The sequence below is a fragment of the Microtus oregoni genome, unplaced genomic scaffold (assembly GCF_018167655.1).
Source record: "Microtus oregoni isolate MIOR12 unplaced genomic scaffold, Mior012 000043F_ref0000047, whole genome shotgun sequence".
Taxonomy (NCBI): Eukaryota; Metazoa; Chordata; class Mammalia; order Rodentia; family Cricetidae; genus Microtus; species Microtus oregoni.
Window position 1 is genome coordinate 1,404,062 of NW_024543210.1, and position 24,325 is coordinate 1,428,386.

The 24,325-nt window shown below is 51.3% G+C and overlaps 2 protein-coding genes across 15 annotated transcripts in view; one reads left to right on the top strand and one right to left on the bottom strand.

Annotated features, from left to right (window-relative positions):
• The first annotated feature begins 62 nt into the window (after positions 1–62).
• Xrcc3 (X-ray repair cross complementing 3) lies at positions 63–12,485 on the top strand. Its single transcript, XM_041633243.1, has 8 exons — positions 63–179; positions 2,283–2,426; positions 3,514–3,651; positions 4,557–4,769; positions 6,559–6,713; positions 9,514–9,726; positions 9,839–9,885; positions 9,969–12,485. Exons 2-8 carry the CDS (start codon positions 2,372–2,374, stop codon positions 10,195–10,197), a joined length of 1,050 nt encoding a protein of 349 aa, XP_041489177.1. The 5' UTR covers positions 63–179; positions 2,283–2,371; the 3' UTR covers positions 10,198–12,485.
• Klc1 (kinesin light chain 1) overlaps positions 7,865–24,325 on the bottom strand; it is a 56,863-nt gene continuing 40,402 nt past the window's right edge. For 4 of the 14 annotated variants that reach the window (XM_041633232.1, XM_041633230.1, XM_041633231.1 and 1 more), the window contains exons 14-16: positions 21,822–21,952; positions 8,534–8,600; positions 7,865–8,249 (exon numbers count right to left, since the gene is read on the bottom strand). In XM_041633232.1, the coding sequence (XP_041489166.1) occupies positions 8,247–8,249; positions 8,534–8,600; positions 21,822–21,952 (201 nt within the window). In that variant the 3' untranslated portion in view covers positions 7,865–8,246. Of the gene's footprint in view, positions 8,250–8,533; positions 8,601–21,821; positions 21,953–22,667; positions 23,225–23,798; positions 23,850–24,325 lie in introns of those variants that run through there. The other 10 variants (XM_041633240.1, XM_041633237.1, XM_041633238.1 and 7 more) reach the window with 3 other exon arrangements.

Sequence of the window (24,325 nt, forward strand, 5' to 3'; positions counted from 1 at the left end):
CCTCTTCGCTTCTGCTGGGTGTGGCAGACTCGGACTCCAGCCGCTCATTGGAGGAGAAACTTGGGGTGGGCGGGGCTTCCGGAGCGGGCGGAGCGCGCGGGAGATCTAGCAAGGCGGCTGAGCCGGCCGGAGAACCGACCCGCGAGCGGCCCGACGTGGAGCTACGGAGGAGGGCTGAGGTAGGTCCGCGGGTTTCAGAGAACGATCTTCCCCGGCGGGGCGCCCCTTCAGGCCCGAGGCAGGGTTCGGGGGAATGGAACCCAGAGTCCCGGCCCTTCCCGCGAGCGCCTCCACAAACAGCATTAGGCGGAGCCGTCTCTGCAGCCCCCTCCTAGTGGTGGTCTTAAGAAAGGAATGTCACTGTGCTGTGCGTGTAGCCTAGGCTGGCCGGGCACGACCTCAGCCTTCCTGGTACTCCTACAGGAGTGAGCCCCCACCGCGCGCACCTAACCTCTGGTGTCAGGGTAGTTTACCTCGCTTCCAGAACAGCGAGCCGGGAGCTTTGCTCACTCCCTCACAGCCTGCTTGCTCCCCAGTTGGAGGAACAGGCTGGTGTAGCCCTACCTCGCCAGGAGACAGGAAGGCAGGCAGCCAAGTGGAGCGTCGAGCTCCGTGTCTGGGACAGGGGGCCTCGGTATTGAAGTCTAAGTTGCTCGGTGGGACTTTGTAGAGCAAGGCAGGCCTGGCTGCCTCAAGGCCTTGGCAGTTGCTGATGCATGGCCAGAACCTGGCCTATCTATGTCCCTTGCTGAGCCTCCACCAGCTTGCTGTCAGCCCAAGCCCTGTGATGGCTCTGGTTCACCACCGGACGGGGTTAGCTGATGGCCTGGGAAACCTTTGAGTTCTGGTGCCAGGAGCTTCCTGTCCTCCGCAGGAGGCATGTTCTTAAGCCCCGCAGCTGCCTGGTGGAATGCTGTGGCCAGGCTTGCTCCAGTCTCTTGACCTTCCTAATGCTACGATTGCCAGGCTTTGTCTCCTTGTAGCAAGGGAGGGGATAGAGTTCTCTCTGGAAGTGACTCTTGCCCACACTGCATCCTAAGCACTGCCAGGGAAGCCTTTGGTGCCTACAACTGGAGACTGGGCTGTTTTTAAAGTGCTAAGATTCATACAGGATGCTGATCCAACATTCAGCTGGCCCTCAGCTACTGACCTTAGCACCCCCCACAGGTGTATGTGTGTGTTGTACACACATGTATATATGTATATACCTATTTGGATGTGTGGAAGCCAGAAGCTGACGTCCGGTGTATTCCTCCATCACTCGCCTTATATATTGAGGCAGGGTCTCACTTGAACCCCAAGTTCACAGATCAACTAATCAGCCTGCTCTGAGGATGCCCTGTCACTGCCTTCTTAGTGCTGCGAATACTGGCAGGCCACCTGGCCCGCCCAGCGCTGGATCTCCCCATCCTTGGATTGCACAGCAAGCTTGACACCCCCTGCACGCACACACACACAAACCACTTCTTGGTGTTGTCATTTGAACTGATGCATGAGATTGCGCTGTACTTACACAGCTGTTTTAATTTTCTCTGACTCGGTATTTAGTCTGAGAAGTGGGGGCTGCGGGCGTGGGGAGTGGGGTGGCTAAAAAGAACTGCAAGCAAGCAAGTACTGTTGGATGCTTCCTTTGTAACAGTGCCTGATCCTAGCATAGCCAGCCCCAGTAGGAGGTAAGAGGCCTAGTGCTGTCCTCCCCAGGTCCCTTCCTGGGAGGGTCTCCAAGTGTTTTCTGCCCCTTCTGTTATTCTCTGACAAGGTGTGGTTTCCCCAGCATCCTTCAGAATTCCAACTCACCTAAGGTTAGAAAATGCTGAGTGAGACCCATGCATGGAGACCTGGGCCATAAATACTGAGTGAGACCCATGCATGGAGACCTGGGCCATAAATGCTGAGTGAGACCCATGCATGGAGACCTGGGCCATAAATACTGAGTGAGACCCATGCATGGAGACCTGGGCCATAAATACTGAGTGAGACCCATGCATGGAGACCTGGGCCATAAATGCTGAGTGAGACCCATACATGGAGACCTGGGCCCATAAATGTCCCAGCAAGTTAAGTGGGTGCAGGACGTACCAGTTAGCTTTCTTTCCCAACTGGGCCTCAGGCACAGAATGACAGGACTCTGGAGTGAGCCTCGGCTTCCAAACTGCCCAGTCCTTCTGAGAGTGATGGAGCAAATTCATGTCATCCTGGGCTTTCATGGGTAGTGCTCCCGAGACAGTGGCAGCTGTCCTCCGCCCTCCAAGAGTCACTTTCTAACATGCCTGCTCCCACAGGTAGTCCAAGTCGACAGCAAGCACGTTGAAATGTGTTGCCGTCACTGTCTCTAGAAGTTCTTCGTGCTCGTGGTGAACCCAGTGAGGAAATGGACTTGGATCAACTGGACCTAAACCCCAGAATTACTGCTGCAGTTAAGAAGGGTATGTTGTATGAAGTAGCTAGCTATCATGTGTGCTCTGGGTAAAACAAGCTGCAGAAAGCTACTGGCCCTGTCCGTGTACTGTACTGGCCACCACCCAGTGGTCTTCTTCTTTTCAGGGAGGGTCTCAGATCTTTTAGCTCTGCCTGTGGGCTACTCTGTCTAGTGAGCAACACGTTCTGCACCTACCTGCGTCCCTGAAGCGCTGTGGCTGCTGTGAAGCCACCCTGGCCGCATCTTCATGGCAGCTCTTTCTGCCATTGTGGGAACTGGTTTGACACACCTGCAGTTATTTTTTTTCTTTCTGCTGTCTTCCTTTTTAACTGCAACAGGCTGTCACTGTATGGCCCTGGCTGGCCTGGAACTCACAGAGATCCTTCTGCCTCTGCCTCCCAGTGCTGGAATTAATATTTTCTTCATTCAACAGGTTTGAAAATGAAGACACTCATTTCTTTCCCCTCCTCCCCAAGCAGCAGGCCCTTGGTTCATTAGTAGTGAGGCGCCCTTCACTTCCTGCCCCGTCCTGGCCTGTCTGCCTCTAAGTTCTGCTTTCCCTCCAGCCTCTTGTCTACCCGAGCCTGGCGTGGTGGTGCAGACACTTTCACACTGTCCCTTCTCCGTTTGTCAATGTCAGGGCTTCGAGCCTGGTCAACGAGACCCCCCACCAACTCCACTCACACTTTTCGTTTTGCTTTTAAAATACAGGGTCTTGCTGTGTGGCTCAACCTGACCTTGAACTCCTTGACTTCAGTGACCCTCCTGCCTCAGCCTCCCAAGTAGCTGGGACAATGGACAAAGAGTGGGACAGGTCGACAGTCACATTCTCATATCACACAGGATTTGCACTCATCTCTGGTTCCTGCTGCTGCTGACATGAGAGTCAGGGCCAGGTCACAAGGGCACAGCGGCAGGCCCTTCAGCAGGCTCTCCTTCCTTCTCCACCCACTAGTTACACTACCCAATACTTTCTGGGTGAATCCAGGTGTCCCCAGATCTGGTGGCCCAGCTCTCCCCTCACCTTCCACCCTTGCTGAGTGTCCTGACTCATTGTGGTCCACTTTTTCTCTGGTTTATCTGTGTGACTTCAGGTAGATTGAAGTCGGTGAAGGAGGTTCTGTGCTACTCGGGACCAGATTTGCAGAGGCTCACCAGCCTGCCCACCCACGACGTGCAGCATCTGCTGAGAGCGGCTGCTCTGCACCTTCAGGGCAGCCGTGTCCTTACAGGTGGGCAGGAAAGCATCTGCAGGGGTGATGGGGTGGACGACCCCATCAGCTCCAGACTCTGTGTTGGGAATGACGTCACAGCACTGCCCTAGCCCATCAGCCTCCCCTAGGAGAGTGCAAGTGACTTGTCTAGGGCCCACAGAGAAGAGCCCATAGCACAGCGCACTGAGCGGTGGGCCCTCAGCTCCTCTACAGCCGTCCTGGAGTACTTGCACCCCAGAGTAGGCCCTCACAGCAAAGGACGAAGTCGGGGTCCCAGTGGTGTGGCAGGGGCAGCTGTGAGAGGCCCTGCCTCTTCAGGACATGGCATCCACGTAACGGCTTTGCCTCACTGATGTCTGACTAACCTGATGGCCACAGGCTGCTGCTGTTCCTCGTTTGCTCTTCTTGCTGAAGCTGTCCAGAACTAGACAGGCCCAGAAAGTCAGCTGAGCGTACCCTGTACACCCTGAAGCTTAGGGTTCCTCCTTTCCTTTTTCCTTTCTTCCTTTTTCTTCCTTCCTTCCTTTTTTTCCTTCTCTCTCTCTTTCTTAAAAACAGGGTCTCTGTCATTCTGACTGTTCTATGTAGCGCAGGCTAGCCTCAAACTCATGGAGACGCCTCTGCCTCCCAATTGCTAGGGTTTGGATTTCTCTAGCAGCTTGTGCCCACTAGGGAAGGGCCATATCTTAGAATACGTGCAGCATCCTGGGAAGTGTGATGGGGACAAACTTTTATATATGCACTGTACTCAGCTGCACAGTCGGCCTACCTTCTGACCTCAGCACCCAGCCTACATGCTTAGCCAGTCCTTGTGCTGCATCTGAAGCCAATACTTCCTGAATGGCCTTAGGCTCACAGGCCCTAGCTGGCTGGGCAGGGCACAAGCCAGGCGGAAAGCATGGCTGATCCTGTGCTCCCTGCAGCATTGCAGCTGTTCCAGCAGAGGGAGCGCTTCCCTGAGCAGCATCAACGCCTGAGCCTGGGCTGCCCTGTCCTGGATCAGTTCCTTGGTGGAGGCCTGCCCCTGGAGGGCATCACTGACCTGGCTGGCCGCAGCTCGGCAGGGAAGACCCAGCTGGCGCTACAGCTTTGCCTGACTGTGCAATTTCCACGGCAATATGGAGGCCTGGAGGCGGGTGAGTGGCTGCCCCTTCCTGGGAGTGTAGGGGAAGTGTAGGGTCCAAGGCAGGTGGCACTCAGGCCCCCTGCTCGGGGCTACTTTCCTCTCAGGGAGGCATGGCTGTCTCCTGGGTAGTCTCCCATGACTGTCTTTCTTCTAGAAGATTAGTGGAAGGTGAAGCTGTACTCAGGCTGTGGGAAGGAAGCAGGGGCACCAGCTGACCCCGCAGTTGTCACACAGCTTCAGTGGGGCACCTCACCCCTGCATCAGGCCCACAGCCACAGAGGTGGGACAGAGAACATGTGGCATTTTCAGCATGTGCATGTCTCTGACCCCGGGCGACTCCCCAGACCGCCTGCCTGGGTCCTCTGTGGGCTGATGGTCAGAGCTACCTGCAAAACAAGCCACGTCTCTGCCATTTGTGCCCAAGATAGGGAGCAGGGTTAGGGAGACCGAGTTGACTCCCGAACTTTGCTCCTTTCTGCACCAGCTGGGGCCTTGCCACAACACCACTTCACTTCACGTTGGCTTCTGTCCTAAAAGCCATGGCTGAAGGAAGGCTCCAGTTTCCCTGTCCTATCACAGCTTGTCTTGTACAGCAGCTGCTCCTGAAGCAGCGTCAGTGCTGGTGCCCCACCAGCATTTCTGAGTCTGTAGCAGTGTGGTATGAGCCTCTGATGTGCTTTCTTCCAGGACATACCTGGTAGACCCAGAGCCATATCAAAATGCCTCTTGCTTACAGAGTCTTAAAAACCATCATCCAGCTGTGGTTCTTCACACCTGTAACCCTAGCTCTCATGAGGCAGGGGCAGGAAGATCAATGCAAGTTGGAGGCCAGCCTGACTCCACAGAGAGTCTGGCCTGGGGAGTAAGACCTTACCTTAACAGAAATATTGAAATATTTTTATTTGCATTCAGAATATTGTCAACTATGCTTCTTCCTTTTGTGGATGATCTTCGGTTCGGTTTGGTTTTTTGAGACAGGGTTTCTCTCTGTACCCCTGGCTCTCCTGGAACTCACTCTTTAGAGCAGGCTGGCCTCGAACTTACTGAGATCTGTCTGCCTCTGCCTCTCGAGTGCTGAAATTAAAGCTATGTTGCCACTACCACCACCTAGGTGATCTTTGCTTTCCTGAATCCTTTGAAACATGAATGGTGTTCATCTTATGAAAAACACTTATCTGTGGTTTGATATCTTCAGCAAGCCACTGGCATCTTTCTCCTAAGAGTTCTAGAACTCAGCCCGTGGATTCCAAGAGTCCCAGTATCGTCTATGGGGAAGACTTCTCGGCTGAGGCACTGGCATCTCTGTTGAGAGCCTACTGCCCAAAAGCACAGGGTTTCCTGCTAGTGGCCCAACTCTTTTCAGCTGCAGGATCTGGGTGGCCATTGGACCGCTCGTGTTCCAGGTGAGCAAGTGCTCATGCCTGGTCGTGCACTCTTCCACTTACCTCTGGCATCACCCTGAGACAGGCGGGAGTCCATGAGTTGTCCTGCATTTGAGGAACATGTTTCAAAGTCCCTTAACTCTGGTGATCTCTGTCCGGTCCTGCCCAACCCAGCAGGAAACTAGAGAGCAGGAATGAGCTAGCAGGATATCCAGGAACAGGGAGTGTACTCAGGTGTCAGGGTAGAGGGCTAGCCTGTGTTCTAAGGGAGCAGCAGGTAGCCACAGGTGGGCTAAGAAGCAAGTCGAGCCCCCTGCCTTTCTGGGTGAAAACTTGTAAGAGGCAGAGGCTACATTTGGCTTCGCGGCCACAGGTCCGTTTCCAGTCCTTGTGCACACCAGTGTTCTGGCTTCCCAGGGGCCGTCTACATCTGCACAGAGGATGTCTTCCCCAGCAAGCGGCTGTGGCAGCTCATTGAACAGCAACAGCAGCTGCGGACAGATGTGCCTGGGGAGGTGGTCCAGAAGATCAAGTTCGGCAACCACATCTTCATTGAGCATGCGGCCGATGTGGTGAGTGTCTGTTTCTGCTCGCAAACGGCCCAGTGACTCAGCCAGTGTCACCTGTGCAGGGGCCTAGTGCAGAGACCAGGCTCAACTCAGAATACACTGTCAGGGTAGTCGGGAAGGATGTCCAGAATAAGATCTAGAGGACCAGAAACCCATAGGGCGGAGGTCATGGCGGAAGGGTTCTTCCTAAACCAGTAGCTCTCAACCTTCTGTGGGTCATGACCCTCTGGGTCACACTCCACACAGCAGTTATTTACATTAGGACTCACAACTATAGCAAAATTATAGTTATGAGTGCAACAAAACAATTTTATGGTTGGGGGCCACCACAACATGAGGATCTGAAGGGCTGCAGCATTAGATGTAAACACATTCACCAGGGAGCCTGCTGCCCTGTGCCGTGGGCCAGCATTCTCAGGACCGCTGGCCTTGAGTGTACTGTGTAAATCTGCCCTGGTCCTGTCTTTAACCAGCACTATCACTCCTTCCCCAGAGTCTGTCAATCTACCCAGGAAAGAAGGGGGAGGAGGAGCCCTGGGAGTGTAGCAAAGGGGTCCTGAGAACTCACAAGCTTCTGCAGAGCCCTCTCTCTGCTGCCTTAGCCTGGGGCTTACCTGCTACTGGAGGTGACTGGGCTGGGCTCTGTCCCCGCAGCAGGATGCAGAGCCATGCCCAAGACAGTTGCTCAGTTTAGAGAAGCTCTTGTCTTCAGGGATGGGTGACAGATGAGGATCGTTCTGGAGTTCGGAGAAGGGACTAAACCTGTACCCCAAATATGGATGTGGATGACGGGCATGGCAAGCACCCTTGGCGTGCCCACCTGGGGCATCGCTGGCTAGGGAGTGTTCTGAGAGGGTGGCAAGCTGGCTCAACCAACTCCAAAACTGTCCTCTGTATGCTCACCAATTGGTGTGCACACGGGTCACTCACATGCACGATAATAAAACATTTTAATTTTTTAAAAACAGTTGCTGGGTGGTGGCACACCTTTAATCCTAGTGCTCAGGAGGCAGAGACAGGCAGATCTCTGAGTTTGAGGCCAACCTGGTCTACAAAGAAAGTTCCAAGACAGCCAGGGCTACACAGAGAAATTTTGTCTTAAAAAGAATAGGGGGGGGGGGGGGGTTATAGTTAGGAACAGACATTCATTCTGGTAAACGGAAGAGATATAAACTTTTAATTTTAAAAAATGTACAATAAAAATACATTATTACACACAACAGAGCACTAAACACATGAGAAGTGGCACAGGAAGGCCAGGCAGAAGCAGCAGGAGCCAGATGTGTCTTGTCCCAGTGGCCTCCCAGAAGGAGGCAGGGCCAGGTCACCGACCTTACTGGCTAAGAGTTGCTCTCCAGGACCCTACAGTGGTGTGGTTATTAGTATGTGTTCCGCAGCACGTAGGCAGGGGAACTAAGTTAGCTCTGTGGGCTCTCAGCCAAGGGCCCTCCCAGCCCCACCATGGCCTTCACAGGGCCAGCTCTGGAGCCACACTCAGCAGCAGCATCGTGGTGTTTAGAGCAGGCCAGGCTCAGGTCACTGTAAAAGAAAGCTGCAGATCAGGCTAGGCCACATGGGAGCTGCTCCATCCCCTCCTGCCCTGGGGTCTTCCCAGCAATGGGAGTGGTGTCAGCCTCCCTAGGGTTCAATAGGATGTGAGCACAGAACCTCCCCTCTTCTGCATAAGTCCAGCAGTATTGACCACACCTGTCCTTCCACACCGGCTAGCAAGCAGGCTCGGATGCAACTGGCAGGCACAGCCACCATTTGCCATCCATCCCAAGGTACCCAGGCCCTGGCTGAGGGGAGGTGCAGACACTCACGTTAGTGCTAGCGTCTTCTAGGCTGCTGCTGTCGTTTTCCACACAAAGAGGCTCTGCTGGGGACACCCTAGAGAAAAGTACAGACTGAGTTTCACTCTGGGCTGGATGCTGGAATCTGACAGCTCCTCACAGCTGCCAGTGTGTCAGTGCTGGTTACCTGCTTGGCCAGCCAGAAGCCGAAGACAGTGAACTCTGAATGGTATGGCTGCAACCTCAGGCCTACGCCCCACTCCACTGTGGCCATGTGAAGCAAGACCTTCCTGACAGCAGCCATCCACCTTCCCCACACAAGCCTACCCTGACCTGGGCCACTCAGCTACTCAGGCTCTTGACCACATCACAAGTCACCCAAGCCTAGTGCCAACAGGACACAGTGGCCCCAAGAAGAAAGCCCAGAGTCACCTGCCTTGGGAGATACATTTCTGCCCTAAGCCTAGAGCTCCTGGAGTAGGCAGCAGGGGAGCTGATCCCAGTGTCCCTACTCCCCACCAGCATCTTCTCCAGGGTGCAGGCCTTTAACCCCTTTAGAAGTGGATGGTACCTCCTGTGTGCAGAGCAGACTACCACATCTAGCGTGCCCCATCAGTACAAAGGCCAGGAGGGCACCTGGCTCTTCCCCCCACACCCTATTTGAGTGGGGCCAAGCAGAGCTGCTCTCTAGACCACAGCCTAGTGAGCTGATCTGTCAGCACAGAGCTGTCCGGTGGGTGACCTCAGGACCTACAGTGGAACTACTGGAAGGGACAGTCACTGATGACCATACCCCTCTGCAGGACTCAGGGTGAGGGTATGGGAGATAGTGGGAGGTGCTCTTGTGAGAAAAGAGTAAGACTGAAGGAACAGGTATGAGTTTACCCCCATCCCAGGTAGGCAGGAGTCAGGCAGGAAGTGTCAAAAAGCTGGATCTCAGGGAGTTACGACCAGATGGAGGCTGCTGGCCAGGTGTGCCTTGTGTAGACCACAATGTATGTCCTCCACAGGACACCTTGTTGGAGTGTGTGAGTAAGAGGGTCCCTATTCTGCTGTCAAGGGGAATGGCCCGCCTGGTGGTGGTTGACTCTGTTGCAGCCCCATTTCGTTGTGAGTACGATGTTCAGGCCTTGGCCACCAGGGCCAAGCACCTGCGGTCACTGGGGACCATGCTCCGAAGACTGAGCAGCACCTTCCGGAGCCCTGTGCTATGCATCAACCAGGTAGCTGAGGCTAGTGGGCTTTGCCCTTTGCCTTGGGAAACAGGACTGACTGGATGGGAGGGGAAGCAGCTGAGGTGGCTGTTGCCGCTGACCCTCAGGTGGGTTTTTCCAGGTGACAGAAATGGTGGAGGAGCAGGAGTCTATGCTCAGGCCACTGGGGTGAGTATGGGCACCTCAGCATATTGGAAACTGGAGTGGGGTTGGGCAAGCAGACAAGCAGCAACACCCACTTTGTCTCTTAGGGCCTGGGATGAGCACCTCTCTCCAGCCCTTGGCATCACCTGGGCTGACCAGCTCCTGATGAGACTGATGGCTGACCGGGTCCGTGAGGATGATGCCACTATGGGCTTGCCCAGGAGCCCAGCTCGGACTCTACGAGTGCTCTTCGCCCCCCACCTGCCCCTCTCTTCCTGTTGCTACACAGTCGGTGGGGAAGGCATTAGAGGGATACCAGGAACTGAGTCCTGTTAACAGTTGCCCAGCAGATCACCCTGATTCTGATGAGTCCTTCCAACCGTGTTAGCACCTGGTGGACAGATACCCACTGCCACTTAGCATCTGCTCTCTCCCTGGGGTTCGCCTACTGCTGAGCCGTGGAGTTTGGCCCCACACACTGCCCTTTAGAGCAGTAGTTCTCACCTGGGGGTCAAACAACTCACAGGAGTCACCTGAGACCATCAGAAAACACAGATATTCACATTGCGATTCATAGCGATCAAAATTACAGTTATGAGGTAGCAATGAAATAACTTTGTGGTTGGGGGTCACCACAACTTGAGGAACTGTATTTAAGGGTCACAGCGTTGGAAGGTTGAGAACCACTCTCTTAGAAGATGAATGACCCACCAGGGGCTCTGGCAGCCCCAGGGCGTCTGTTTGGGAGCTGCTTAATGATAAGGCTCAGCTCTTGTCTCCTCTGCTTCTGCCTGGGGCCGAGTCAGCAGCTGGCCTGGTGGTGCCTCCTCTCCTGCAGGATAGTTTTAACCCACACAGCACACACACACAGGCAGTGATGCCCACCACTCAGGACAAATGGGGCACACAATGAGATACTTCCCTGCTGTGCCCCTCCCCACACACATACAACATTGGGGGCGGAGCAAACAAGCTGACCCTCGTTCCAGAACAGTCTCAGGAAAGGAGGTGGGACTGGTCTAACCTGCTTGCCTCACCTTCCTTAGGCTAAGTAGCTCAGCAGACAGAAGTAACATCTGCTCTGTACCCCAGAATCACCACTTCTGGACTTGAGGCTCTACAGTCACCAAGGAAATATGGCCTCTGAAGACAGGGCTGTGGTTTAAACCTGTCCTGTGCTTCCAGATGATTCCTGGCAGCACAGGCTTCCACCAGCAAATGTGCCACATGGGCCTCACCAAGGAGTCCTGCTGCTCCAGTGTCGTGTGACTCCTCAAGCTGGGACTTACACTGTCACTGTCCCCACTCAAATAGGGGAACAGACCACATACGGTATATACCATGACATCTTCAGGATAGCCCCAGGCTGTATGAAGCTCGTCAAAGCTGTCTGCGACCCCCACCCTTTTTGGCAATTCTGGAGCCTGAACCCAGGATCTCCTGCATGCAAGACAAGTGCTCTGCACTGAGCTACAGCCCAGCCCCAGTGCTGCCCTGAAAGGTTGAGAACACTGGCATAAATGATGGGGCACGGCTACTTGGGGTGGGAGAAGTTTATACAAAATAGCCTCTCTGCAAAACTGGAGGGCTTTATATCAGGAAATAAAGCTTTATTTTGGTAACAAAGTACTGACAATTCTAAGTTTTCTAAATAGATTGTATTAAAAATCAGAAAACACAGTTCCAAAATGGTACACTTAGAAGACATGCCCAATGCTCCCAGGACCTGTATCCACCAGCTAGGTCAAGGGGCCCTGCAGGGCCACCCCAACAGTGGGCCACCTGATAAATCCATCTCTGGGTTGACTGTAGCAGCTAGCTGCCCAGACCACTGCTGCCACTGAGCTGGCAGGCCCTGCGCCTGCTCCTCCTGCATTATGCGCCATCCTACTGCTCAGGAATGAGCGTAGATGAATGCAGGAGACACAAACTAGGTCCACATGCCCCATAGGCCTACAGGAACTATAAGCATGCATTTCTAGCAATTATTTCATATATACTACTGCACTGACTTTCTCAGGCTGGCAAGAGGCTTAAAGGGTAAAGACACTTGCAGTACAAACTGGCAACCTGAAATCACTCTCTGGAAGGAGGAGATCCGTAAACACAGCCATGCTTGCACACACACTGACTTTCTATGTAAAATCCCCAGCAATTTTCCAGAAAATTCCTGAGCCCTTCTGACACTAAACGCTTAGGACTACACCAACCCAGAAGCATTCAGTTGCCTGCTGTGCCCATCACCCGTGAGCTTCCCTGCAATAGCCCCACAAGTCGCTGACACCTCTCTCTCGGGAGCCCTCACCATAGAGAACACGGTGAAAAGGGGCAGTGGACCCTGCTTGTCTCCTGACAACATGGACTGCAACTGAACCTGGCACCATGTTGACTGCATTCAAACTCCCAGAGTGCTGCTCTCCAGTACAGTGCCCAACTAGTCAGCCATTCCATTTGCTCCAAGGTTCTCTACCTTCTGCAGGCTTGGGTTCCAGGAGGCCAATACCCACCAGGCTTTCCCTGACATCTGAGGGACTTGCAAGAGTTTTCCCTGCTTAACCATCTCCCCAGCTGATGTGGGAGTGTCATATATCAATCTGTTGATTTCATTGGTTAAGCAATAAAGAAACTGCTTGACCCTCATAGGTTAAAACATAGGTGGGTGGAGTAAACAGAACAGAATGCTGGGAGAAAGAAGCTGAATGAGTGAGTCGCTATGATTCTCCCACTCCAGGCAGACGCAGGTTAAGATCATTCCTGGTAAGCCAGCTCGTGGGCTACACAGATTATAAGAAATGGGCTAGTCCAGGTGCGAGAGTTAGCCGAGAAAAGGCTAGATATAATGGGCCAAGCGGTGTTTAAAAGAATACAGTTTCCGTGTAATTATTTCGGGTAAAGCTAGCAGTTCGGGCGGCTGGGTGCCGGGGACACAGCCCCGCCGCTCCTACTACTACAGAGTGGCGCCCAGACGTGATGGGCTAAATCCACTTAAAACCATGAGAAGGCTTAAAAATAAGGGAGAGAAAGTTTAACACAGATTTTTGCTGTTTGTTGGTGGCGTGCTGTAGAGAGATTTCCTGATTCGGCATCAGCAGCAGAAAAAAACACTGCGTCATTTTAAAGCGCAGCTTCTTGGGGCTGTGCTGCCAGCGTGAACTCTGGTTTTAAAGCATTTCAATGGCTTTTATGGGACTGGATGTTTGTGTTCCCACTTGGGATCAGAAGGAGAGTGCTCTGCGACCATCATGCCTGGGCAGACGGCCAAATCAGGCTTAGGCAGGTGGAAGGGCATGGCATGTTTTCAGACTGTGCAGTGTTCTGCGTTTCAGATTTGGATGTAACTTGGATGAAAAGAATTTCTGTGCCGCACACTCAGTCTCAGAATTAAAGTGCTGAGTGCCGCTCCTACCTGGCGGCCCCAGAGCTAGCACAAAATGGTACGTCCTCCATTTTGAAATTTTCCTGACTCAGCAGCAGGAAAAAACTGGCTGTTTTAAAATGCCAGCTTTCTGGGCTGTGCCGCCATTGCAATCTCTGTCTGGCTCCTGCGGGAGACAGAGCTTTTGAATGGAGCATTTGGAGTAAAGTGCTACGATTTGTTTGATGGCAACTAGACTCGCTGTGTGCCTTAAAGGAAGTCATTGCCTGCTGCAGCTCAGAGGCACGAGCGGCTCCGCCATGTTGGACTGGGCGGGGCCAGCAGGCAGTACCTGTTTTTGACCTAGGAATGTCACAGCTTAGATTCTTAAGCACCTAGTGATTTAAAGGCGCAAATCAAAAGTGCTCCTGGATAGTAAAAAATTGCAGATTCAGGACAGATTCAGACCACTAAATGAGTCACAGTGTTGGATGAATGTACGTAGGCTTGAGAGAGAGAAGAAAAAGAATATAGAGAATAAAGTTAATGGTAAAAAAAAAAAAAGTAAAGTCTTTAAAGAGACAGAGTACAGATAGTTAAGAGATTAAAAGAAATAAAGAAAAATAAGCCACGTAAAAATGGAAAATTCACAGAGAGTCTGGATTATGTACATTGTGCTTTCTTTAAAATTTTTAACTGTGAAGGAGCTAAGTACAGAGAGACATTTCATTATATGGGCTGCCAAGTGGAACCAAAATGGGTATCATGAGGGTATGACTTCAGAATTTGGGTCTAAGAATATGATGCTTTGGAAAGGGTCTTCTTTTGTTTTCACAGAGGACCAGACCCTGTGGATTTCTTCTATCCCAATTTGGTATGATAGACCACGACCTCCCGAAAAGTTCCTGTGAACACCCTAAAAAAATTACTTCACTCAACTGCCAACTGAGATAAACCTGGCACACAGGTTACACCCTAAATGATCTGATTAACAGCGCCCACATTCAGCAGGAAGCAGTTTGGAGAGAAAAAACTGCACCCATGTTCCCAAAATATTGTTTATAAATGTTCTTTTACATTTAAAGGGGGATATGATATAGATATGAATAATTTACATTGGTATGGATTTTAAGGTCAATTTTGTTATAGGTATATGCATATTTCTGCTATTGATTAAGGTATTGTGATTGTGTAGTTCATTAAAAATGTAATGTATAATTAAGAAATATAGGTTAATGGATAATCATCAGTAATAGTCAAGCTTGTAGTCATGTTAGTTAGATTTTCTAGATATATAGAGATACATTTCAGTTAGACATTCTTCATATCTTTCAAAGACTGCAGAACATGGCATTTAATGTTTTAATAACTTGGGACTTTTCATGACAATGAGACATTCTGCTCCTGGCAGCACCAATCTACTTCAAGAAGAAGATGGGCATCGAAGAGGATCCTTATGGAGTTTGATAGCCATTTGGGCAAGAAACTGTTCTTGCCTGGACTGTTGCATAAACTGGACAAAGAGAACCCTCAGAGAGAGGACTTCTGAACTTGCCTAAAGGTGAGATGGTCTTTCGGGGTTCCTGACTCATGAAAGAGTCTGCGAGACATTCTGCAGGACACAGCAGAAAGTGATTGAACTGTCTCTGGAATTTCCTGCTTGATGAAAATGTCTGCTGGGGGCTGGAGAGGTGGCTCAGTGGTTAAGAGCATTGCCTGCTCTTCCAAAGGTCCTGAGTTCAATTCCCAGCAACCACATGGTGACTCACAGCCATCTCTAATGAGGTCTGGTGCCCTCTTATGGCCTGCAGACATACACACAGACAGAATATTGTATACATAATAAATAAATAAATATTTGGAAAAAAAAAAAAAGAAAATGTCTGCTGGATACTATGGGCCTGAAGGCTGAAGATGGATGCCCCAACGGTACAAAAGAACTTTGGGTGACTGTACAGGCAGCAAGATGTCTTTGTCATTTCTAGAGTTTGAAGTTTCTTAGTTCTTGTTTACTTAGGTAATATTATATCCTTCTGGAGTCTTTGATGGAGTTGAAGAACTTTGATGGATAGGTAGTTATAGTTTTCCATTGTTATGATAAAAGATAAAGTAGATATATTGTAACTGTAATTCTTGCTTGATAACTGTTTTGCTATATGTAATTTTGCTATGTTAAAGTTAAAGCCTTCCTTTTTTTGTTTAAACAGAAAAGGGGGAAGTGATGTGGGAGTGTCATATATCAATCTGTTGATTTCATTGGTTAAGCAATAAAGAAACTACTTGGCCCTCATAGGTTAAAACATAGGTGGGTGGAGTAAACAGAACAGAATGCTGGGAGAAAGAAGCTGAGTGAGTGAGTCGCCATGATTCTCCCACTCCAGGCAGACGCAGGTTAAGATCATTCCTGGTAAGCCAGCTCGTGGGCTACACAGATTATAAGAAATGGGCTAGTCCAGGTGCGAGAGTTAGCCGAGAAAAGGCTAGATATAATGGGCCAAGCGGTGTTTAAAAGAATACAGTTTCCGTGTAATTATTTCGGGTAAAGCTAGCAGTTCGGGCGGCCGGGTGCCAGGGATGCAGCCCCACCGCTCTTACTACTACACCCAGCCCCAACCTGATGCTTTCCCTAGAACAGGGTCTCACTTGTAAGCCCTGGTTGGCCTCTGCTCCTGAGTGTGGGGATTAAAGTGCACCACCATGCCTGGCCTAAGAAATCTGTAACTGGTTGTGATCAATTAGTTTAAACACCACTGTATGCAGACCAGCCCGAAAACCTCATGTTTTATAAGAACTGTGCAATTCTTCGGACCAGCATTAGGTTGAGTCAGAAAGTGTCAACAGCCTGAAGGCTGCATCCGGCTGCCCTGATCAGGACCACAGATTCCGGGCCCTGTATTCTCTCAACTTCAGGTTAGTCTCACACACTGCCTCAGAATGATCTGAAACATTCTTGTCAGACGCACCCATGAGAAACCTGTGTACTCAGCATGCAGGGTCACAGGACAGGGGTCTAGGGCACTCGCACAGCACCCACCCCCACAGGGGACCCCACAGGTGTCTGCGGAGCCCTGGCGGTCCCCTGAGCTCCCCTGAGCATTGCTTCTCCACCTCTTCCCTCCACACTCTGGGCTTGACAGACACAGACCATTGTGAGCTCCTGGTCAGAAAGCAAACATTTTAACCATCTGACTCTTGAAAATTTTTTCACAATATTTATACTTTAAATAGATCTAGATGTCAGACAGGGTGGGTGGCAGAAGTCACACACAGCAACACAAGCCAAGGCCACCAGCTGCAGCTGGCTCTGGTCATTAACAGGCCCAGGGCACAGGTGCAGATCAAGCAACAGAATTCTGGGGCATGGCTGCCAGGCACTTTTTAAGCAACTGCCTGCAGATATTGATGGATGTCCCCATCGAGAAAGAAAGCCCACTCCTACCAAAGGGTAAGCTCCCCTCCTGGGCAGACTGGGTGTCAGCATCCCACTCCTCTCAGAGATCCTATCTAGTTCAGCCCCAGTCTCGGTGGGCTACGTCAGTGTGGCTGGCACTCAGTGCTCTCAAGTATGCCAGACAATTATTTCATTCCTGTGTGAAAAAGCAAATGGAAAATTATATTTAACCACACTTCTAAGGAGGTCACCCTCAAGCAATGATGTGCATAGGAAGCACTGAGCATTGGGGTTTACAGTGTAGCTCAGTGTGTGGGTGCAGCTCTATCGGGTGTATATCCTCATATCCTAGCACCAGGAATCAATCCTTAGTCCCTACGCCACCCGGTGCCTTAGTGGGGCTAGGGTAGCAGCTGGCACTTTATCAGTTGAATTCAGGTTACTAAGAGAGTTGTGGCCTCAGGTGGGATGAACAAAGACTAAGCTCCACATGCCAGCATGTCCTTCACAGGAAGTCACAGCACCAAAGAGCACCCAAGAGGGAAGGTACCAGGACCACTAAAGTGATGGCAACACCCAGATGCCAATCCGGATGTCTAGGAGAAAGGGAAAGCACAACGCCATTCTGGCTGCAGAGGGAGACGAAGCTCTGCGTTAAGCTGAGACAAAGCCTGGCATCTGTAGGAGGCTGCACCGGGAACAAGGCATCCCAGTGACAGCAATCACACACATTTTAATCATACAAGGAGACTGACCCAGCTGTGACACTACTTCAGTGACTACGGTACTTAGCTCAGACTATTCTTAGAGATAACCACATCTGGTACTCTAGGGGCATTACCAGTGAGTGACGTGCAGTGAGATACCGCATATAAGCCCATCACAGTGGAGCATGCTCAAGGGCGGTGGCTAGGGCACAAGCAGGACAGGATCCTTACTTGGAAGCAATCTTCTGTGGCTTTGCCACCTACATAAGAATACCCAGAGATTTTCTTTTGGCTGGGCAGTGGTAGTACACATATCTAATCCCAGAACTTGGAGTCAGAGGCAGGCTGAGCTCTGTGAGTTCAAGGCCAACCTTGTCTACAATAGAGCTAGTTCCAGGAAAGCCAGGGTTTCAAAAGAAGAACAAAAGAAGGAAGGAAAGAGGAGAGGGGAGAGGAAAAAGAAAGAGCATTCAGAGAACTGACAAGCTTCATGTTGCTGGACCAGGATACGCAAGGACAAACCCATGAGCACACTGTTGACCAAAGTGGGATCACGCTAAAGTGACCGTCTCGCTCTTAGGGATGCTGGGGACCACAGGACTTGGACAGTGGGCCTTTCCCTCACTTGACCTGAACATGCAGGTCCTTTAACTAGATTTAGTGCCCAGAGAAAATCCCAGCATTTCTCTGCATATTTTACAGCATTAATTCTTCTTAAATGCAGCAAATACTACTACCTTCTGAACCTGCCTAGCCAGGGCAGGAAGTCTGCTGCCTGTCAGGTGAGCCTGGGGCTCTCAGAGGGCCCATTACCACAGGCACAAACTAGGCTCACTGTGAGGTCCAGATGCATAAACATATTCCGTAATTTTTGGTAAATTAATAGGAAAAGCAGTTTAACTATTAGCAAGAAAAACTGTAAAGTCTTTTTTCTACTGAGAGGCCAGGTGTGTGGTGCATTCCTTTAATCCCAGCACTCAGAGGCAGAAGCAGGTGGATCTCTGGAGGTTGAGACCAGCCTGTTCTACAGAGTGAGTTCCAGGATAGCCTGGGCTACAAAGTGACCCTGTCTCAAAAAACAAAGTAAACAACAAACAAAAAAGCTTTTTTTAGGAAAAGCAATTGAACCCTGAGGCTGGGCATGGCATGCACACCTACAGCCCCACGATCCTGAGTGTGGACTACACACACCTCAAGTAAACACAGAAGCCAGAGACAGACACAGTAAACACAGGCTGGCCCTGAGGCCTGGGCTCACAAGACCTCCAAAGATGGGGATGAAGACCAGGACACAGCCTATGGGTCAAAGATGCTATGCACTGACCACAGCAAACAGCTAGCTCTGTTCGAATCTACTGGAGCAGAAGCTTGAGGACCAAATGAAAAAGCCCCGTTTCCACACAATCGAATGCTGCTGGAGGTCTGACAGGCTGCTTCGCTGTCTGCTTTCTGAGGTTCTTTGAGACAGGGTTTCTCTGTGTAGCCCTGGCTGTCCTGGATCATACTCTGTAGTGAAATAGGATTAATTTTGTGGTTTGGACTGAGGCCTGGAACTCACTAAGTGGAGCAGGATGGCCTTGAACTCCAGAGGGCTGGGTTCAAAAGCCTTGGGACCACACCCAGCCCAGCTGCTCTCAGTGAAGGCCAAAGAAAGCTGCACCAGTTTGTCTCTCAGTTTCCTCTTTCCTCCTAAGACACAGCAGCAAAGTGGCCCCTATACAGCCTGTCTCTGATCCCCTGGAAACTACTAGGCTCTCAGTGTCCCAGCGCAGGCAAGCATGGACGCTGGAACTAACGGGAGACACCTCAGTTTCACATGTCATATAGCACAAAACCCAAGTCACTGAGAAACATCAGTACGGAATGTGGACTTGTACCTCACAGCATGCCTGGCTGCTAAGGGGCCACAGCATTAAACCACCCCACTGTGTGAGGTGTGGCCACACACTGCTGCTGGCTGTTAGCACGGTAAGCCATAGGAAGATGGAAAAGAGGAAACTCCCAAGCACTCCCTCTTGAGCAGGGCATTCCGGAACTGACTTTGCACACTAAGAGTTTCAGTCAGAGGAACAGAACCATTACTCAGGCCAGGTTTGGGGTGCAGACCGGCAATCCCAGCTATTCAGGTGGCTGGCAAAGGAGAATCACAAATTCAAAGCTTACCTGGCTCAAAATTAAAATAAAAGGTTAGCCAGCCCTGTTAGGTCTGAGGTAGTCCATATATCTAGGAAGGAGCTCGAGCTAGACTATAGGAGGATTTCTGGTCACTAGATAAAAGCCAGCATTCTTCAGGAACTTGAGAAACTGGTTCCCATCTGCCAAAAGGAGTCATTTCCCTCACCTCTGGCTCAGGGACATAGGACTACCTGTGTGGTCCCTATGAGCTTATCAAAGCCCATGCCGGTATCCAGGCTCCCTCAGAACCACAAGACGCTCCACATGTCACAGTCAGCACTAGGCTGCTGGCTAGTCCACCCAGCTACCCATCCTCCTTACAACAGGCATGATCTGTCCACCATGGAGCCCCCTCTCGGCCTCACTATCTCCACTACTCTCTCCTCTCCCGATGCCCTGGCCATGTCCAGCCCATTTTCATTTCTTCCTGCTCTGGGTTCTCCCAGATGCCTCTTGGTATTTTCTCTTTCATTAACAATAGAAACCTTCCCCCTAAGAATGTAGCCATCAAGTCAGCAGTTTCTTTGCTACGCCCCTCACATACAAGCTCAAGAGGGGGGCATTTGCACTGCATAAATGTGACCCTGGATTCTACCCGTAATACTCTGGCCAGTCTGAGAGAAGCAGCCTAGCAGCCACCGGGCTCCCTCTCAATGCTTGAAGAAATGCTTCACACGACAGACACTGCCTTGCTGACCCTACAGACATCTAGAAGCCTGGGTAATCAGAGCTCTTCATCCCAGAAGCAGCTAGCATGGGTCCCCTCACAGGCAGAGGCCAGCACAAAGTCGTCTGCCCCACAGACTTCCAGGTTCAGACAATGGATCTTCCAGGTGTTCACAATGGCATGAACGCCTTGGAGCCTCTCCAGGCACAGACGGCCAGCATACAACCACTAATAACCAATGTGTGCTCCCGGCTCAGGCCCCCGTCTCCCAGAATCCACTAGGAACCCAAACAGACTCTGGAGAACACTGGCCAAGAATGTAACACAGGCAGCCCAGCGCCCTGCTGAGGGCCACGCGGGGAGTGGAATCAGACCCTAACCTAATGGCACCGAGAATGAAAGTGGGCACTTTCAGAAGGCACGAAGCCAGTCGAGCAGCGGGAAAACAACTTCAATTCCCAACGTGTTGTCCAAAGCCCTAACTCAGAGTGCGGAGCCTGAGGGTCCCGACTGACAACTTTGAAACTGCACCCCTAAATCAGCATTTCTGCTCGGCAGTGCCATTCTGAAGTCTGGAGTGCAGAAAATGCTGACAAGGCTCCAGAGAATGTCCCCAAGTGAGGGACAGCAGGCACCACAGAGACAAGGCACGGGTAGCTTGTCATAGAGCAGCAGAGTCCCAGAGTCCCCTGTGAGCCACCGTCTGGCAAATCCCCTTGACAACGTGGACAGCACCAGCTGAAGCCCTGTGATGTCCACACCTTTCCTTCCACCAGGAAAGCCCGGAGGTTAGAAAAGCTGCAAAACCACAGAACTCAAGCATCATCAAAAACCACTCTTTCCCCAGAATCCCTGCCCGAGTTGATGTGATCACTGCTTCCACGCGGAAGGCGCGTTTGAGGAGTAAAGCCAATGCCCATTGGGAAGAAATGATACTGTGGACTATCTGCCGACTCAGCAACTGTTGTAGGCTGTGCACGCACATCACAGTGTGGGGTCCCAGGTCACCTTCAGGTGTCTTCCTGTCATCCCCCAGCTTGTCTGAGACAGTCTTTGAACCTGGAGCAGGCCATTTTGGTGACTGGTTGGCCAGGACACCTCCCGGGTCCAATTTTCTCTGCCTACCCCAGTGTGGGGGTTACACACATAGCACCTTTGCGTGGATGCTGGGGATCCGAACTCAGGCCCTCAGGCTTGAGCAGCAAGCACTTTACTCACTTAGCTGTTTTCTCAGACTGGTTTTCTTTTTAGTTGTGTGTATATGTATGTGTGTACACACACATCCGTGTGGAGGCCAGAAGACAACTTGGAGTCAGTTCTCTCCTACTGTATGGGTCCTGAGGGTTAACAGGCCTGCTGGCAAGCCTTTAACCCCTAATCCGTTTTCACTTTTGGAGTCTCACTGTCCCCTCTCGAATGCTAAGATTACAGGCATGAACCGCTATGCCTGGCTCACTTGTCACCAAAGACGCTTTCTCTGAACAGAATCGAGGTGCTCCACCAGCTCCCTCTGAATCCTAGGGCCAGCTTCCCAGCTGCTTCTCAACCTGCCCTGGAAAGGAGTGGGCAAAGTACACACACCATCCTGAGACCCAGGAAGTCTGCTCTGCGGCTATGGCGCAGTACAGCATGCTGGCAGGAAGAGGGCGCTGAGGAGATAGTTACCCAGGGTTCCTTGGCTCACTGTCCCGTGCACTTCCTCCCTTCAGCTTCCTAACCAGCTTCTCACTGCTCCGTCTAATGGAAGCCCGGAGTTTGCTAAAGGAGCCACTGCGCTTTAAAGATCCAGTGCCATCCTGAAAAACACGTGAACAAGTGTGAAGCTGTGAGTGTCCCCCCCTTACCCATGCTCAGCCCAATGACCCCAACTGCTGCCAGGCACTGGCTGGCGTGTGAGTCCTGCCGAAGCCACCAGACTGCCATGTGCATGAACCATAAACCCATTGAAAACACCCATGATCAGAATCCTTTGAAAATGAGGAGTCCCAGCAGAAGCAGCCACATTCCCAAAGGAGCGTGAGCCCACTGCCATCTTAGGACAAAGGACAGTACAAGTCAAGAGAACTAAGGCATCTTCCAGGACTGTCTGCCAAGTGTAACTCCATGCTGCATGAACATGTGTGCACCCGGCAGGAAGACAGTCAGGATGCCACACCTCATGAAGGAAGACAGTGTCCTCCTAACAGACTCACCTACGCAAATTTTAAATGTCAAATCTAAATGTAGCTGCAAGTTGTTTAATTGGATGCTCATTTTTATACAAATCCTAAAGCCCTGGGATACCTGCGGGAAGTGAAAGAGCAAGCAGCTGTGCCCATAACCAAGCAGACACTACAGAGATGCTTGGCAGAGCCTGGACATGAAGTCCGTGCAGAGTGGGCCCTGCGCAGAGCAGCGTCTATCCCAGAGCCACCCTCAGGGAATCTCAAGAACCCAGTGCCACCAGAGGCCACGCAGCACTGCGTCCCAGAAGACTGAGAAGGTACAGAGCAGACAGACGCAAGACACAGGTCAGTTGGAGTGAGTTTATTAGAAGTTAGAAAGACACAAATACACACATCACAGAGCACTTTAAGATTAGTAGAGAGAAGCAGAAATGCCAAAATTCCACACCAAGACTACAGAGCAATCTACTTCAGTGTGTCCTGGGAGGCCTGTGCAGGACACTGGCCAGGTCTGTAAGTGCGACAGGGACGTACGGCACATGCCTTGCTCCTACAGCTCAGTGACTGCACAGGTCACTATCATGCCACTGTAATACCTGGGTGACATTAACATCTGTCATGGGTGGACAACTACTCTCTCTTAACTGTTAAACTTGCGTGTTACACAGTAAATGGGTTTATTAACACAGCTGATATCTCTAAGTACATATCTGGCAAAGCTACATGTATCCAGAAATCAAGACCCCAAAAGGACAGCAGCACCGAAAGGAATGGCCAGTCCCAGAGGTGCGGCTGACAAGCTCCTAGGGGCTGCTAGACACAGCAGGCAGCACTGGAGGGGCTGGAGTAGGCGCTGCCCGTCATGCAGGAGCAGTGCGGGAGGCACCGGGCGGGTGGCTAGGCCTGTCAGACAGAAAGAGAGAAGCAGGTGAGGCAGGAGGAGCACAGTGCGGCAGGCCCCGCCCCCAAGCCCGCTCTACAGTATTTCTAGGTCACAGATCTCAGCAGCATGAAGCTCTACCAGGCTGGCACAGCAGGTGCTGGGCCCAGGGCATGTGAGGGATCGCAGGCTAGCTTTCTGTAACTGTCGAGAGTGAAAGTCAACATTTTTCAAGCACAGACTTGCACTGTGTTAGAAATCTCCTCAGCACTTACTATGGAGAGTTTCACAAGTTATTGGACATGAGGGAGGTTTGGTGGGGAAGGACAGGAAAGGCCGAATGTGGAAGACGCCATTGAAACTTCTCCTGTCTTGCAGCTTTCTCTAAATGTCACGAGCTCCCCGCAGTCTGGTGAATTTCAGTCTCTTAAAAACACTAACACCCTAGAATCTCGAGAACTTTAGGACCCAGTGACTTTAGAAGTTGGCAGCACATTTGAAACATGCAGTTGATGATCCGAATAAAAACTGCTCCTGGGGCCGCCAAAATCTCAAAAGGTGCAGACAGCCGGGCCTGGCCCGCCCGCTCGGACTCACCATGGGACGCTGAGCAACTCATTTAACCAGCCCGAGCTTCATCTTTCTCATCTTTAAAATGGAAAAATAAAACTTGTTACCAATGCCTCATGAATGCCAGGGGACAAGAAAACATCAGTTCCCACTGTCTGTCCTGAGAAGGATGCTAAATATTACATGTTCCCACACAGCATGATCCTCCTGCCCTCATGGTCTGCACCCCATTGCAAGATGCTGGCCACCTCCCTGGGTTCAAATGGACGACAGTGAACTCTTTCTCAGCCACTCCACCTGTTCGCTGAAGTAGCAGGCATGTCTAGGCTGGGTAAAACTCAAGCAGACAGATACCCCTGAGCATAGCTCAGGACTCGGAGGACCACTCTATTCTGACACTCTATGCAACTATAAGACATTCGTATTGCATAAACCCTTTTTAAGATCGCACTTATTGTGTGTGTGTGTGTGTGTGTGTGTGTGTGTGTGTGTGTGTACGTACGTACACTCACACGTAAAGTGCATGCATGGAGTTCAGAGGATAACTTCTCCAC